The sequence below is a fragment of the Hemiscyllium ocellatum genome, chromosome 20 (genome assembly GCF_020745735.1).
Source record: "Hemiscyllium ocellatum isolate sHemOce1 chromosome 20, sHemOce1.pat.X.cur, whole genome shotgun sequence".
NCBI lineage: Eukaryota > Metazoa > Chordata > Chondrichthyes > Orectolobiformes > Hemiscylliidae > Hemiscyllium > Hemiscyllium ocellatum.
The window spans coordinates 14,378,198-14,396,434 of NC_083420.1; the positions used below are offsets into that span (position 1 = coordinate 14,378,198).

Genomic DNA, 18,237 nt, shown 5'->3' on the forward strand with positions numbered 1-18,237 from the left:
CATGGGTAGGGCAAAGAGGCAGGGCCCAAATCCCCCTCCTCCCTGTTGTAAAGGGGACAGAGCCGTTATTGTTGGCAGTCCTCTGATCCAGATTTGTCATCCAGCCAATTGTTCATGGAGTTCAAGTTGCTATGGCAGCATACACTTTTACATATAGCCCAGAGCTACGGATAGTGATGGTAATATTCCTTCTAGCACACTGTTAATCAGGACCTGCCTGCCACCAGTGTGTGTGTTGGAAAGATTTAAAGGTTGGTACTCACGTCTGTCTGGCTACATTGTGCATGTCCCTTTGTTGACCATCAAGTCCTGGAATGGGACTTGAATCCAAAGCTTTTGGCTTATGGGTCCAAATGCTACCCACTGTATCACAAGGTCTCTCTTTGGCAGGCTACAGTCTTGCTATTCCAGCTTCTGAATTTGAATCTAATGCTGACTGACAAAATGACGACATTTTCGATTTGCAAGTCCAGAAACTCGGAGTGAAATCAGTTTGTGTGTGGACACATGTGCAGTAGCAACACTACATTGTCTTGTCTGTCTTTCAGCCCACCTCCAGCAACAGAAGGAAGGCTGAGTGAGGGAGTGAAGAGTATTCACAAAGGGCTGAGTACTTTGTGAACGATGGGCATGGTACTGTTACAGGCATTTTTCATCTAGTGATACCAACATGATGTCACAGCAAGATGAGACAGAGGCGGAGCATGGTAAGTATTCGTAGCTGATGTGTTCAACCTTTCCCACCAGCTGTGACAAAAATGGGACAAAATCACTGTGCCCTAGCATTGTAGCATTCCCAACTGTGGCAGCTCAGTTTGGTCTTGCCCGCATCAAGCGACTGGAAGTGGTCGGATTGGCCACCCGCATACACTCAGGACCTGGAGAAGTGAACTGAGTGAAGTGTGCTCCGACAGGATGTTAACTATCGCTCTCTTTTCGTTGCCACTGGGCCGACACAGATGGACAAACATTCCACACAGTCTGTCACGGCATTGTTTACTGCACACACAGTGAACTTTAATGACCTGGGAGTTCTTGATGTTGACATCACAGAGCAAAGAAACAGGAAGGTGCAGGCGAAAATATTGCCCTTTCGTGAGGTCAGAGAAACAAGTGCTTGTTACCGGAGGGATAGGCCCTCTTGAAAATCAACAACAATGGATTACAGCTTGTGGCTAGCAGGAAATAAACAGTGCACGCCACCCACTGCACTACCCACTCTTAAACCTGCAGTGGGCCTCTGCACCAATACTTGGTGGGTGAAGTTTCATGCAACTCATACAGAGAAGAGAGGCTCCCATTACCCTTTCATGAGGATCACTCCGAGTCTCCTGAATTCCCATGCATCCTGCCCACCTCAAATTAAGGTCAAGATTGGAATACACTGCTGTACGGTCAAGCTAACTTCAGGCAATGAGAAAAGAGATTGGCTCCTTAGGCAGCACTGTTTGGTGTGCAAGTAATGAAAAGCTGGGATCAGATTTCACCTTCAAGTGACTTTTCTTTTTTAAAGCACTATCCTGCTTTCCAGTTGGTCGCATTATTAACACGTGGTGACATACTCCAAACCGTGACAGTGGGAAAGATATCTCAACAGCCCACTCACTGAAGTTCTTGCTAATAGATCCCCACTGCGTAAATACACAGCACACAAATGGCACTGAGACATATCGAGGAAGAGGATGCTAGCTTTGATCCTGGGTGGACTTGGCTACAGCTTTGATTGGGCCCCACCACGGTCTTCAGAAACTCCTGACAAAGGAAGGAAACAAAACCAACATTTTGAGGTCCTGACCGCCCGCTAGTGATGTGCATGACCACATTTGGATGAAGCTTGGCAGTATTGTGGTCATCAGTACTCTCTCTCTCTTCTCTCTCTCCCTTTCTCTCTTTCTGTCTCTCACGGTCTCTCCTCCCCTTCTGTCTCCACACTACACCCCCCCCCCCCCCACACACACACACACACACACACACACACACACACCCCCCCCCCACCTCGGTTTGACAGTGCCTGGAAATTTGATCGGTCTGCATTAGACGCCTATGGGTCTTTTTGTTGACCCCAGTACATGCGGTATATACTGCTTTAAATTCCCACGGGGTGGCATTGAGAGGGGTAAATGTAGGCGGAGGGAGAGGTGGTAGGGAAGGGTAATGGGTGAAATGCAGGGGATGGGGGATTGGGAGAGGAAAATATCCCATCCCTTCCCTTCCTCTCCTCCCACCATCCCATGCCCTCACTCTCTCTGTCCCCCAACCCCATTGTCATTTCTACCCATCCCACAATCTCTCTCTTTTCCCCGTGCTGAGCTTTGTTTCAAATTTGTACAGTATCCCTCGCATGAACCATGTGTGTGTATGACAATGGCAACATGCTCTGAGACCGCGTACCGGGTCTGGAGTCATGCTCATTTCTGAATGAGTGCACTTGCTCAGATGTGGGTGTCTGTAGACATCGCCATAGCATTTAACCTCACAGTTCTAACCATCGTGGTAGGTAAATGACCAGCTTAGCCTACTCGTCACATTCCAGTGTTGATACTGACACACTGTAGACATATGAAATTGCAAACGGCCATTTCCAACATTTTAAACGTTGTGGTTTGTTTTTTCCATAAAAGGCCACCACCACTTAATTTCAGTAATAAGCGACCCACTCTGAAATTGATGCCAATTTCACACAAGGGGGAGAAAAGCATAACATTTATTTGGTGAAAACTATCCCAACATACATTTAAAATCAAGCAGGAAGGAATCTTTCACTGGTCGCAGGCATTGTGGCCTTAATCTGAGAGATTCAATCTTATTACTCCACGCCAAATCAAACTATCAAAGTGGCCCAATTATAATGGTGCTCCTCGTTTCAGATTATCACAGCACTTGCAATTTACAACTGATTGTATCTTCAACAGCAACCAGCCAATATTGATGTGAACGACACGTCACATCTTTTGCCTGCTTTTATCTTCAGACTTTGCAAGATGCATTATTTCTTGGCGCTCTGAGCCTTGAGTTGCTTTGTATGTAAATAAAACTCAGGAAACATCCAGGCAATTGTAGAAAAACATCCTAAAACCTCTGTGTACACATAGGAATATTATCTGAGAAAGACAATAATTAAAAAGTCTAATGTTTGAAACTCAGTATTATCCTGTGAGAATGATACATCCTGTATGTGTTTATTTGCAGTGAGATGTCAAGAAACAATCATAATGTTTAAAAGGCATTTGAATAAGTGCATGAACAGGAAAGGTTTGGAGAGATATGCGCCAGGAGCAGGCAGGTGGGACTCGTTTAATTTGGGATTATGGTCGGCATGGACTGGTTGGACTGAAGGGTCTGTTTCTGTGCTGGATGACTCTATAACTCTATGACTGTAAGATCCTAGTCTAGATATTTTCTGGTGCATTCTAAGCTGAATGGTGACCAGTCATGTGCTGTCAACTAGTGAGAATACCATCCCCCTGTCTCTGGGGACTTCAGTGTTCCAGGCTAATTTCTCCCATTTTTATGATGCTTTGATACTAATGGCTCAGTGAAGCATGCTGTGGGCTTAAATTTCATTCCAGAGACTTGAGCACATCGTCTTGGCTGACCCTATAAGTGTGTGTGGTCAGAGTTGTCATTTTTATGACATTAAACCAAGTCCCTCTGCTCTTTGTAGTCATTATTTTGATCAACAATATTTATCCCTCAACCGACATCACAAAGACCCACACTTCATTTTGTGAAGCTTGCAGTGTATAAATTAGTTGCTTTTCCTAGGTGACAACAGTGACTACAATTCAAACGACTTTGTTGGTGGGTAAGACACTTTGCAGCTTCTCAAAAGGTGCCTTATAATTGTATGGAATTTTCTTTCCTGGGAAGAAGTTGCCTGTGCATTGTGCTCCTGTATGCTAGAACTGCTCCAGTAACCATTCATTCATTCATTCGTTCACTGGCGGTCCCTCGCAGACAAGGATGACCCTCTTCCACGCTCAGGGTGAGTCCGTAGGCAGCTGTACAGACTGGTGCAGTTCCACAGGCTCTGTCGCACTGGAGGCAGAAGGTAGTCGGGGGAAGGGCTCGTGGGGGTGTGGTGACGTGCTCCTTTTTGCTGTTTCTGCCTGGCTTCCGCTTATTTCCAATCGACAAGTCTCAAGGTGCTCAATGCCTTATCGGAGGCTCCTCCTCTATATTGAGCGATCTTGGGCCAGTGATTCCCAGGTGTCTGTGGGAATGCCGCATGTTTCCAGTGAGGCCTTGAAGGTATTCCTGAAGCACTACCTCTGTCCACCTAGGGCTCACCTGCCATTTTAGAACTGGGAGTAGAGCACCTACTCTGAAGTCTTGTGACAATCATGGGGACGATGTGCCTAGCCCATCGCAGCCAATCAAGATGGGGGTCAGTGCCTCAATGCTGCTGATGTTGGCCTGGTCAAGGATGCTGGTGTTGGTGTGGATTCACAGGATCTTGGCTGCGTTGGTGGTACTGCTCCAATGCATTGAGGTGCTTGCTATAGACAGTCCACATCTCAGAGCCATGTTGGTGTCATGTTGTTCAAGGTACTGGTGGCCACTGAATGTGTGTGTGTGTGGGTCTGTGCGCGTGTGTGTGTGTGTCCTTCTTAATTGAGCACTAAATTTACTGTTGTGACTTAATCTTCTGGGGTCGTTTTGACAAATCCATTCCAAACGATACCCAATCATGGTGTAGCTCCACAAAGTTGTGCTTTTTAAAACTTAATATTGAAAATACTTTTCAGTGGCTACACAATGTCCAAGGGGTTTGGGTTTCCACCTGTTTGTCCTCGTGATAACAAAACAATCCAAGCAAAATATGCCAAACCCGAGAAAAAGATGAGACATTGTAAATGAATTACTTTCAAAATCAATCATGTTGGTATTTCCCCATCTCTGTTGCTGGCTTAAGATTCAATGAACCAGATCAAGCCCCTAACCAGAAATATGTCTATCGCCCCAAATCAAGGGAATGACCTTACACTGAATGTAAGTGTGCTCTTCTAAATTTTCAGTTTTAAAATATATAATCTAATTAATTGTTAAAGATTTTTTAAATTGTTGTTAATGAGCTTGGTTAGTTCAAGGAAGATCCATTCAACCTTACCCCCTACATTCACCTCCTAGTCCAAATTGTCCCATCTCAATGCAGTTAAAGTGCTAATAAAAGCCATTGAGAGAGACATAGCTGAAAGGTAATTTCATTAATGCTGGGACCTTACTATTGTCCAGGAGCTCAGTCATTCTAACGCCAGATAGTAAACACTATAATGTCACCTAAAATATCCACTGGAGCTTGGAAGAGACCAGTTGCATTAAATAAATGTCAGTTAATTGGGGGCCATGAATATTTAGCTGTGATTCTTTTCTTCCCTGTCTTCTCTCATCCCCTGACTCATGGCAATGGATATTGTTGCCACACACTGCCCTGATGCTCACGAAATATCACAGGGGTCGGCTGTCTTGTGTGAGGTTAGATAGTGAGTTTAACCAGCCATGAGATGGGGATGTGGGCTCCTGATCTCAGCTGATATCAACGTGCCCCCATTTTCCAAGCGAGTTTACAGGTATTCGGCTTAACTGCTGTGATGAAAGCTACCTGAGCAGTCTAATCTTGCTGCGTATTACAATGGGACATTCAGAAAGTAGCAGCTGCAGTGTTGCAACAGAGGGAGCAATGATTAGCGATGTCTTAAGGTGTTGTTACCTTTACGATTTTGGTCCGACATTGAGCCTGTAGGTTGCTGATTTTTACAACAAGCTGAGAATCAAGAATCTTCACAAACTGGTTACTGCAAAGGTGGAGGCTAATCAGCCCACTGTGCCTACCTTGGTGCTCAAAAGAAGCAATTGTCATAATGCCTCTCTCCCCACTTCTGTCTAGTTTTCTGTAACCAGTCTGCCCTGGAATCTGTGTCTCCAGCACATTCACAGAATGCATTCCAGATCCCAACCACACACTGCATGATAAAGTTCCTCCTCAGATGGCCATTGCTTCTTATACCAATTACCATAATAGTTACCATCAATGGTCATAATAGTGTTTCAACTACATTTCATATTTTATATTTCTTAGAGGGCTTGAGTTGTGGAAAATTGATGATAAACTTTGAGGAAATAAATTCTTGTCCATCAAAAATAACCCATTAACCAAAGTGCGTCTTTAAGAGAATCAATCTCTGCAGAGAAATCAATTTTTTTTCTTGTTACCTGAAGAGGGTGTGTGTGTTTGGGACAATTAGGGGATTAAACATATAAAGTTATATACAACTGACTATATATGTTAACCGATTATTGCATCTTCACTGATAAAGTTTTGTTTGGCTAATTAAACTGTAATTGTGCTTACTAGATCTTTGCATTTCAAGCCTTTTATAGACAAGGTATTTAATTATTGAAGTTCTGAGGCAGGGTCACTGGACCTGAAATGTTAACTCTGATTTCTCTCCACAAATGCTGCCAGATCTGATGATCTTTTCCAGCAATTTCTAGTTTTGTTTCTGATTTCCAGCATTCGCAGTTCTTTTGGTTTTTATTTAATTAGCTAGATGAGTAACTGGAAAGCCTATTTTTATTTGATGTTGTGGCCTATTTAGCAGTGGGATTAGTGGGACAATGCAGTCTTCCAGCCTCAGTTGGAGTCATTCTTTTTTCAAAATCGATACCATCAGGACTATGTGGATCAGCTAGAGAGACAATGGTTTATAACCCCAGTCACTACAAAGCACACATCAAGATGTACAAAGTTAAAAATCACACAACACCAGGTTATAGTCCAACAGGTTTAATTGGAAGCACAACAGCTTTCGGAGTGACGCTCCTTCATTAGGTGGTAGTGGAGGGCTCAATCCTAACACACAGAATTTATAGCAAACATTTACAGTGTGATGTAATTTTTGCTATAAATTCTGTGTGTTAGGATTGAGCCCTCCACTACCACCTGATGAAGGAGCGACGCTCCGAAAGCTAGTGTGCTTCCAATTAAACCTGTTGGGCTATAACCTGGTGTTGTGTGATTTTTAACTTTGTACACCCCAGTCCAATACCAGCATCTCCAAATCAAATCAAGGTGAGACTCTTTCAGTGGTTCATTCATGTCTGTCCTGCTCATTTCCATGTGGCTTACCACATTGCAACAACGTCACAAGCAACATCATTCTGCAGACATCGTCTTAGAGTCATCCAGCACAGAAACAGACCCTTCAGTCCAACCAGTCCATGCCGAACATAATCCCAAACTAAATTAATCCCACCTGCCTGCTTCTGGCCCATATCCCTCTAAACCGTTCCTATTCATGAAGTTATCCAAATGTCTTTTAAATATCGTAATTGTACCCACATCCACCACTTCCTCAGGAAGTTCATTCCACACACAAACCACCCTCTCTGTAAAAGAAACGTTGCCCCCATGTCTTGTTTAAATCTTTCTCCTCTCAGCTTAAAAATATGTCCCTAGTCTTGGAATCCCCCATCCTAGGGAAAAGATAACTGCCATTCACCTTATCTGTGCCCCTCATGATTTTATAAACCTCTATAAGGTCAGCCCTCAACCTCCTAGACTCCAGTGAAAAAACATCCCAGAAGGGGGACAGAACTGAAGTGAACGGGAATGTCTTCTCTCTTGTACAATGGAATGGTTAAAGTGCTCCCACTCAGGTGCTGCTGCAGTTAAGGAAACTTGATGACCGTGATTTTAGGACTGGGGGCAAGATTATCTACTGGTATACCTCCCTGTCTAATCTTTGTTGGCAAACCGATTGCTTCCTTTCAGTAGTTTCGAAAGGGAATACCTCCTATTTCTTTGCGCATCGCTGTCGTTTATTGCTCATTCCATAATTGCACCGGAGAATATGATAGAGCACCTTCTTGAACCATTGCAGTCCTTTGGGCATAGTGACACCCACTGTGCTGCTGGGGAGGGACTTCTCAAATAGTGACACTGAAGGAACAGCGATGTATTTCCAATTCAGGATGGCATGTGGCTCAGAGGAGTGGAAAGGGTGGTGTTTCCATGTGTTTGCTGCTCTTTGCCAGGTATAGAAGATCAGGGCAATGAGAGGTATTGTTGAAGGAGCCTTTGTAACTTGTTGCAATGTATCTTGTGGATGGTGTAAACTGTAGCCAGGATATGCCAATGGTGAGAGCTGTACCGCAGAATCTCAGGAATGTTGAAGTGCTGGAGGAGGCCATTTGGCCCATTGTGCCTGCACCAGAGACTGTTGGAAAGTTTTTATTTACATTGCAGAGAAGTGTGGTGGACCTTCTAAACAGACTGTGCTGGCATTTGCCTGCCTCATGACTGTCTACGAACTGTTTCGGGGTCAGAGAACTCAATGGAATCCTTCACCAGCTCCCACAACCTCAAAGCAAAATCTTTATCCTACATGTAGACCTTAAACCAAGGTAGGTCTACCCAGTCAAGCACGTCCAACTCAGTAACAAAATCAACCAGTGCTTTGATTTTCCGTCTTTGTGTTTGCCATTCCAACCTGGTTAACAGTCTGCAATCCATCAGTAATGTGAGGGTTTGGGCAGTCTGTCATCGCTTGCAAAGTTGACTTCTAGGAATGAGCCACAAGGACACACATTGCACAGTGTGCATTACCTCAGCTCTGGGGTAATATTTGTTTAAAAAGAAACCATAAAAAAAGTAATAATCAGTCACCTTCCCGTGACAAGTTCTGACCAGTTTGTAAGGGTTGGGAGACAGTAAGAAGGAAATAAGTCAGCTGTGATTCAGAGCAGTTGGGGGATTTTCTCGATGTAGGTATTATGAGTGTGGGAAATAAGTGAGAGACCAAATGGAAAAGAAACAAGTTGTTAAATGTGTCATTACCAAGTGCCGGCTTGGTAGCATCTCATTTAATGCCAGCATCTTAAGAGACCATGTGACCCTTATGATTTAGTGTCCTGAGAAATTCTTTCTCATGAAGCAGTGTGTTTAAGAGAAAGGTGGAAAGTAAAGCCTGAAGAGATACGTTAGGATAATTGCAACCTAGAATTAAGAGGGATAGATTGTACAGGAGTCATTTCAAATCATATTTTTGATTAATTAGCTGGAGCCTTGAATTATGAAAGCACTATTTAATGCCCAAATACTGTATAAGTGTGTGAAGTTTGTACATTCACCCAGTGTCTGCATGGGTTTCCTCTGGGTGCTCCGGTTTCCTCCCACAGTCCAAAGATGTGCAGGCCAGGTGAATTGGCCATGCTAAATTACCTGTAGTGTCAGGAGCATTAGTCAGGGGTAAATGTAGGAGAATGGGTCTGGGTGGGTTGCTCTTCGGAGGGTCGGTGTGGACTTGTTGGGCTGAAGGGCCTGTTTCCACACCGTAGGGAATCTTATCTATTCTAACACTGTCACAGACAGTGACTGAAGGTTATATTTGAACTAGACTTCACTTCTGATTTGAGTTGCTTATTGCTATGGAGGACACTGAGCCAATCAATGGGCCGTTTTACAGCTCCCAGTCAGCTAATAGGCAGTGTAAGAAAATTTAAACAGCAGGCAAGCTCATTTGTCTGTACGCACCCTGACAAATACAACTGCCATATTAATGGGGGAGTGGAAATCAGGTGCCTACTTGAGTTTGAGTGGACAATTGATGGTCCTATTTTCTATGTTGCTATGACCTTAATCAACGCCTCTCAAATAGATTGTCTACTTATTTTCAAATTGCTAACTCATGGGAGTTTGCACAATTCGGCCGCTGCATTTCCTATATTCCAACAGGGACGAAACTTCAAAAGCCACTTTGTTGGCGACCACACGTTATGGGACGGCTGAAGGTGGTGAAAGGCGCTAAAAAAAATTCAGGACTTTTTTTTTCCAATTGGAAGAAAAAACAGTTGTTGTATTCAGCTTCAGAGGACAGCCTGACCTTGGGCTGAATTTGTAGGCGCCGTCTCCGTCAACAGGAATGTGCACAACCCCAAAATTCGAGCAGCAGCCAGCATGTGGGGTTCCTTCCTTACAAACCTCCCACCACCCAGGACAGCACAGCAGCCAGGCCTGCTTTTTAAGATCCTCATTGCTGCACACCTTAAGGATTCCAACTGGGATTTTCCAATCTGGGTTCTCAGTCCAACGGGGACAGCTTTAACACCTGGAGCGGGCACCATATAACAGCCTCAGATAGCAGCTCTCCATTTCTCTCTATATCCAAACCCCTTATTTTTGGCATGAAGAGTTTCCTTCTCCTGCTCTTCATTTTGTGTGCTTGCAATGGATGAGCCAAGAGTGAGGGTGACAGATGCGCAAGTGCTGTGCGGCAAGCCCTGACTCAGGAAAAGCTCTGGAGTCATCTTCATTCATAACTGTGCATGACAGCTCGCAGGGAGGCTGTGGGTTCGAGTCCCTCTTGAGACTTGGAGCAAAACCCAGGGTTGACACTCCATTGCATTACTGAGTGAGCCCTACATTGTCTTTTGAATGAGATATTAAAATCCTCTCGGGTGAGTATAAAGTCTGTGAGAGTATTTTGAAGAGAAGTGGGGGAGTTATCCCCAGTCTCCTGGTCAGTATTTGTTGCTCGCTGAAGCAGATTATCTAATCTTTTTTTTTAACACAGTACATGAGACCTCAGTGCATGCAATGCCTCATTTCCTACATTACAATATTGACTGTGTTTCTTTTAAAAATGGACTTCAGTCACTGTAAAACACTTTGAAATGCTTTGAAGTTGTCAAGTGTACATTGTTTCCCCTCCCCCAGTATTATTCAGCTAAACAGGGAACATCCAGAATGACTTTGCCCTCCTTGTGCCAGGAATACTCAGGAACCTGCTTTGGTTTCACTTTAAACTTTACAAAGAAACCCGACTGTATACTACATGTTGTTGTCATCACAAAGGGATCAACAGGAAAGAGAGATTCATACTGGAGGAAGTACATCATCATTTTAATATTGAGTACTTGTGGCTTCACACAGGCACCCACTAACACTCTCTGCACACGTTATAACCACTGTGACTGCTGGGCTGCAGTCTGGAGCAGTCAATGTACCGGCAGGTATCGAAAAAGAAGACAGCATTCACAAGACCTTGGATAATCTGGGTAAAGATATGCTAACGCGTTTGTGGTTTAGCGTTGCTTCATCAGGGCTCTGTAACTGATAGTTGCTGCAGTTCAGTTTCACTCCTGCTCAGCCAGAATTGTCTGGCTGGTTGCCTGTAGGGAAGTGAGTTGCAGAGTGGAGCTGTGTGCCTTCTGCTCTTGTGTTCTGTACACTTGGGGGTGGTAGGATTTGCTGTTCTGTACGTTCTCTGTGTGTCTGGAGATTATAATGTTAGTTTTTATTTTAGAGAAACTGTAAAAGGTGGAACCGTTCTACAGAACAAAATCACTAACTATTGGAGAACTTTCACAAGTTGTCATCATAAACCAGAAAGTTGCATTATTAGTGTCAGTGAGGGAACTGAAACAAAATTGTCTTCTGACACCAGCAGGCAGAACTAAGACCATTCAGACAGAGGTGCATACGTACAAATGGATGGTTGTAAAAATGTGCTGATGTATTTTAGACTTGGTCTTTTCTGAAAATAACATATTGTTCAGTTACGTGCGGGAATGTATACAACTGTTCTGCCTTTTGTGGACCTGGTAAATGTGAAAAAGCCACAGGCTATGTTCTGACAGTGTTCTGCACACCCAGCAGAATTATCAATGGCACCCGTTAGTGATTGGTGACCTATATTACTGTGTAATGCCTCGATTATAAACATTCACCTTCTTGTTTTCCAATCCTTACTGTCCCCTCTCTCTTCTTTTGATTTCCCTTGTGTCCTAAATTATCTGATTCTGCACTCCTCAAATTCTGGCTTCTTGCCTGGTTTTATTTTTAATTGTAGTTTGGTCATGGTCCAGATAGTATTTGATTACTGGCCTAATCATAGAATCCCTACTGTGTGGAAGCAGGTCATTTGGCTCATCAAAATCATCCACATACCCCCAATAATCCCGTCACCCTGCATTTCCAATGGCTAATCCATCTAGCTTGCACACTGGGCAAATTAACATGGTCAATCTTTGAACTGTGGGAGCACCCAGAGGAAACCATGCAGACACTGGGAGAATGTGCACACTCCATGCAGAGGGTAGAATCAAACCTGGTGCTGCGAGGCAGCAGTACCAACCACTGAGCCACCGTGCCACCCTACCCTCTATTTTCTTTCATCATTGCCCCCAGTGGCAGCCATGTTTTCAGCTCTGGAATTCTACCTTCCAAATCTCTGGCTCCGTCACTCTCTCATCACCTTTAAGATGCTTCTCAAAAGCTACCTCTAGCAACATCTGGTCACCTGTCCTAATATTTCCTTCTCTGTGCCTTGGTGGCCTATTCTGCTTGATAGTGCAGTGTACAACTTTGGGACAGTCAAGTTAAAGGTGCTTTATTAATATAAATTGTTGTTGGAATGAGTTAAATTGTTATTTCATATTCCCAGCCTGATCTGCTTGGTCGAAACTCCTAGTAATCTTACCGCTAATATTTTGAAAGTCTCTTTCAAACTCAACAATAATCATTATTTTATTGGGTGAAATCTGGTGACATACAATTTTGAATCCATCACCAGTTGTTGTAGCAAAGATGTTTTGTCTTGCCAGAATCAATTCAGTAAATGCAGATAAGAAATGGGTCAAGGCAGTGTGTGCTGTGCTGTCCAGCGGATAGAATCTCACAGGGGCTGGAGCAATATTGATCATGGTGACAAATCCAACAAAGGCCATCTTGGATGTTGGGAACAACTTGCTGCATCTCTTAACCACGCTGTAGGCCTCGAGGCGAGATTCTCGTAAGGCAGTGATGACTTACCTTTTAAACGGGATTATCGCTTGTTAAGGATCTTGTTGGCTGCAAATGCAGCTTCCTATCTGACCATGCACTGCAGGCAGACTAGTCACTGAAAGTTCTCAACATGGAGGTCAGGCTGAGTACCCAGCAAGGTCAGTTTACCACTGGCTCCAAAAGATGCACATTGGTCATCACCTTGGGGTACACCCCATGGGGACCAGCTACTCATCCATGGGTATCAGCATCTGATAATTGTCAACCCTTGGTGCCTCGCAGATACAGTTGTGGGATACCAGTAAAGTTGAGCCTTACACCTCAGGGTGAGCCAGTAACCAGTGTGGAAAGACTGCAGCATGGACTCTTGGTGGACTGGCATCCAGATCACAGGCTGGACCCGGCTATGTCTCAAGGTTGGTCGCTCGGCTAGTGCCTACCTGCGGGCTCAGAGCCCATTATCACAGGCAGGCAGGATGTCCTGCTGGTCAGCAATCCTGAGCCAATGGGGAGTTGTTGCCAGAACATGTATTTTGGAGGGGTCAAGGAGGGCCCTTGTGGTGAGACATGGATTTTTCTGTGCTGGTGTAGGTGGATTAAAGGTGGCAAGGTGCCCAGAGTGAGTGAGTAGGCAACGGTTAGCAATGTGGGAAGAGGAATGAGAGTGAGGGAAGGGCAATGGTGCATGCAATAGGAATGACAGAGCATGAACCTTGCTGGGTGTTGGGCACAGTGGCAGCAAGAAGAGTGGGGTATTTACTCTGATGGAATAGAGGAGATCAATAACTTTCTTCTTACTCGACTGGCTGCAGTTCTGGAGCACTGCAATGGGTGGCGATCTCAAGCCCAGCTCTCGTTGGGTGTCCTCTCAATCTTGTTTCAAACTTCACCCCCACTCTATTTGCTTACTGACTGCTGCTTGATCTTGTTCTCCTGCCAGGTCTCTGGGTGACGGACATAGATCTGTCTTAGTTCTCTGCAATTTCGATTATGGATTAAAATAGGAAAAGGACTGTTTTGAAAACCACTGACTGTGGAAGGATTGCTGTACTTTTTAAAAATAATCTAGTAACCATGCACTCATGATAAGCACTGTTTACTCTTCTGTTTCCTCAAGCAGTGGGGGAAATCTAGTTGCAGATGAGCTGGTGGAGTCATGGGGTGTATATGAAGGGAGATTCAGCTGGCAACATGGAGCTGATTGGTCTAGGGAATGGTGACCCACTGTCAACGATAAAAGCGTTCTACCTGTCAACAACAATGTGATTGGCTCCCAGGTAGGGTGAACGACTTGTGGGTCACAGGCTGTTTGGTCAGATCAGACCTTCCTTTTTATGTGGCAAAAACTACCACAAGGCTGGAGAAAACCAGTGTGTTTCCTTCATCAATTGCTGTAAGCTGTGGCTTTTAACCAGTAAAGTTAAACACTTCAGTCACTCAGTACTTCCAGCAAGCAAGTAAAAGGAGCTGGAGAATGAAGACTGAGAAGCTGCAGGAACTGTACAAGTTAGCTTGGCAAACTCTGTGGACAGGAAACATTGAATTATTATCCCAATTTCTCCTTCACCCATGACACCCATGTTTTTTGTCTCTGTCTTTCAGTACGTGTGTGTGTGTGTGTTTGCGTGCACGCATTGGGTGTGGGTGTGTGTGTGTGTTTGTGTTGGGGTGTGTGTGTCTGTGTGTGGGTGTATCTGTATTGGTGTGAGTGTTTGTGTGTTGTGCGTGGGTGGGGGTGTTGGGGTGTGTGTGTGTGTGTGTGTGTGTGTGTGTCTATTGGTGTGTATGTGTGTGGGGTGTGGGTGTGTCTGTATTGGTGTGTGTGTGTTTGTGTGTAGTGTGTGGGTGGGAGTGTTGGAGTGTGTGTGTTTGTGGGGTGTGTGTGTCTGTGTTGGTCTGTGTGTTTGTACGGTGTGTGTTGGTGTGTGTGTGTCTGTATGGGGCAGATTTCATAAGGGGGTTAGAATTTTAACCAGTATAGTTATGTATCAATGATCCTAATTGTTGACATGTAGCTGGACCGTATTTATTAGTAATAAATTGTAATTCTTCAGTACACAAACCTGCTTTTTGTCAACCTGGATCTGAAAGATGGTAAATTGGGGAATTTTGCATACTTTTATAAAACCTTGAGAATGACAGGGTTTGCTTTCTAGTGCAGTGTAACAGAGCAGTAGCTTTTTCACCATTGTTTTTGATGTTAATTTGGCAGCAAGAACGTACTCTTGTTTACACGGAAGATCCACCTTCCCCATAAAGACACCCCTTTCCACCGTTCCCTCTTTTAGGATGGTATACCTTCCTCTTTTATATTTGCTTCCTTTTTATCTCTCCCCACATCTTTCAATCCATTTAGCCCTTCTGTTCTTTTATTCCATAGAACTAAGAGAAAATGAGACTTGAGTGCTCATTTTATTTACTTTATTCTCTCCTTAAAGGGACTCGTGACTCCAGTCCTGCTTTATCTGGCTCTGATCTCATCGGAGTTACAGGTCAGCAATAAAAACTCTCTCCTTTAATTAGGCACCATCAATGTAACTGATAAACTCAAGGCCAAATCTTCAACTGGGAGATGAGAGTGAATCATCCTCATTGTCACCTTCTGCAGTTCAGTTGGATTGTAATACTGACTGTAACTCTGTTTTCCTGTCTTAGATTCATATCCCTCAATACTGTTACCCCAACAATACCTTAGTTGTCACCTATTTCATGGTGGCATGGTGGCTCAGTGGTTAGCACAGCTGCCTCACAGCACCAGGGTCCCAGGTTCGATTCCAGCCTCGGGTGACCGTCTGTATGGAGTTTGCACATTCTCCCCGTGTCTGCGTGGGTTTCCTCCAGGTGCTCGGGTTTCCTTCCACACTCCAAAGATGTGCAATCCAGGTGAATTGGCCGTGCTAAATTGCCCGTAGTGTTAGGTGTATTAGTCAGAGGGAAACGGGATACTCTTCGGCGGGTCAGTGTGGACTGGTTGGGCTGAAGGCCTGTTTCCACACTGTAGGAATCTAATCTGTTACATTGGTCTCAGCTTCAACAGTTATTCTGTGTGGAGTGGGAGTAGTGGGGGATGAACCCGAGATTTGCATGACCCTTTGTCTGAAGGAGTGCTTCCTGAGTTGACTCCTAAATTATGCCTCTCCGCCGTGGACAGTTTCTCTGTCTGTCTTGGCAGTATCTGCAAGAAGCCCTGCCAACAACTCTCACCTTCACAACTCGACTGCCCAGAGCCAATGAACCAATATTGAATCATTGTAAATCTTTGATACATTCGTTCAATAAAATATTATTTTCTAGGATCATTAGAAGGCTAACATTTGTTGCCCACCTCTAATTGCCCTTGACTTGCTCAGCTGTTTCAGAATCAGTGGATCTGGAGTCGCATTTGGGCTAGACTAAGGGCTAGACAAGATGAAACCAAAACAGAAATTGCTGGAAAAGCTCAGCAGATCTGACAGGATCTGTGGAGAGAAATCAGAGTTAATGTTTCAGGTCATGTGACCCATCCTCAAATCTGATAAATACAGAAGAATTATTTTCCCTAATGAGCATTAGACAACACAGTTTTGTGTTTATATAACAGTTACGGTGACTATTACTGAGACTAGATTTAATCAGCTTCCTCTAGCAGCTCAGGTAGGTTCTGAACCGATATCCTCAGTATTAGCTTGAGAGTTTTCCAGCTCAGTGATGTTACCACTACATTACCATCTTGCTCCTGAATCCTTGACATTGTAAGGTTGAAGCCTGGGATGCTGCCTGACCTGCTGTGCTTTTCCAGCACCACTCTAATCTAGACCCATGACATTGTAAGGCTAGCCTCTGAACTATTCATTGTGTTAACTATTCCAGTGAAATTACATTGCTTGCTTTAGTGGCTTGATTTGATTTATTATTGTCACATGTACCTAGGTACAGTGAAAATTTTTGTTTTGCATGCCGATCACATTATACAAAGTGCATTAGGGTAATAGAACAGAGTGCGGAATATAATGTTACGTCTGCAGAGATGATGCACAAACAGCAAGATCAACATAAAATTTAAAATTTGTGAGGTCCATTCAGAAGTCTAATTGCAGCTGGGAAGAAGCTGTTCTTGAATCTGTTGGTACGTGTGTTTATGCTTTAGTATGTTCTGCCTGACGATAGAGATTGGAAGAGATTATAACCAGAGTGGGTGGGTGGGGGGAGTGGTTATTGATGATACTTGCTGCCTTCCCAAATCAACGAGAAGTGTAAGTGCAGTCAATGGATGGAAGCTTGGCTTGTGTGATGGACTGGGCTGTGTTCACAGCTCTCTGTAGCTTCTTAGGATCCTGGGCAGAGCAAGTACAATACCAAGCTGTGATGTTCCTGGATAGAGTGCTTTCTATGGTGCATCTGTAACAATCAGTCTTTGCAGACATGCTGAAGTTCATGAGCATCCTGAGATTGTGTTGCTCCCCTTTGAAATGAATGCAAACCAATAATTCAACAAGATGGAAGCTTCACGTACTGTTATATTGAGATGAATGAACGCATTAAAAACAGTAGCTTTCAACCCCCATACCTCTGGATGAGGACTGTGTTTGACCAGGTTTCTGTTGTTATCCAATGATTCCTGCACTGGATTCTGCAGTCTAATTCATCCATCGTACGTTAGCTAATCTTGGGCTAATGCAGAGCTAATGCATGACTGAAGCTCCAAGCAACCCCTTTATTATCACATGGGTATTAAAGAACATGTTTTGAGGTTAGTGAGAAGACTTGCTTCCTGTTGCTGTCAACATGTTTGCAGAACTTTAGTTGGAACAGAGCTGCAGTGTTTAGAGTTTTTAGTCAAGGGTTGGATGTTCCCCTGCTGATGGAGAGCAGTCACCAGGAAAAGTACTTGCACTGAATTGTCCAATGGATGACGAGAGGGTGGGCTTGCAGATTGGCCGTTGGAGGCTGAAGGGCCCCTCCAGCTTGAAATTAGCATGAGCCCTCTGAGAGAAAGGGGACAGCTTTAAAGGTTTTTTTCTCTGAGAGTTGAGCATCTTTGGAATTTCCTTCCTCAAGAGACAGTAGAGGCAGAATCTTTAAATATTCTTAAGGCAGTGGGCAGGAAGGTTCCTAATTTCCGAGGGCATAATGGATTAGCCGGGCATCAAACAGGAATGGGGAGTTGAGGTTAAAATCAGATCAGCCATGTTCTTCTTGGATGTTGGAATAGGCTCGAAGGGCAGAGTGGCCTGTTCTAATCCCTTGGTTGTAATGTAGATGCGAGCTGTAAAAGCAGCCTCAGCAGGGACACAGAGCGCTCCTGGGGAGACAGGGTGAGTTCCTGCTGACAGCAGGCTGCTTACTGAAGCCCCAGGCCCTTGCTCTGCTACTTGGAGGCAAATTCGGGAGGTCTCCCCGGGAAAATTTCCACCACCCAGCGACAGGAAGCCTCCCGTCTCCAATCGACGTGCAAGTGCCATGCCACCTGA

At 44.3% G+C, this 18,237-nt stretch overlaps 1 protein-coding gene across 5 annotated transcripts in view; it reads left to right on the forward strand.

Annotated features, from left to right (window-relative positions):
* The window catches only part of LOC132825353 (neuronal-specific septin-3-like), a 407,090-nt gene that overhangs the window by 223,542 nt on the left and 165,311 nt on the right, over nucleotides 1-18,237 (forward strand). The window contains exon 1 of one of the 5 annotated variants that reach the window (XM_060840517.1): nucleotides 645-707. The exons of 3 other annotated variants lie outside the window; for them this stretch is intronic. In XM_060840517.1, the coding sequence (XP_060696500.1) occupies nucleotides 671-707 (37 nt within the window). In that variant the 5' untranslated portion in view covers nucleotides 645-670. Of the gene's footprint in view, nucleotides 1-644; nucleotides 708-10,924; nucleotides 11,059-18,237 lie in introns of those variants that run through there. One more of the 5 variants, XM_060840518.1, reaches the window with a different exon arrangement.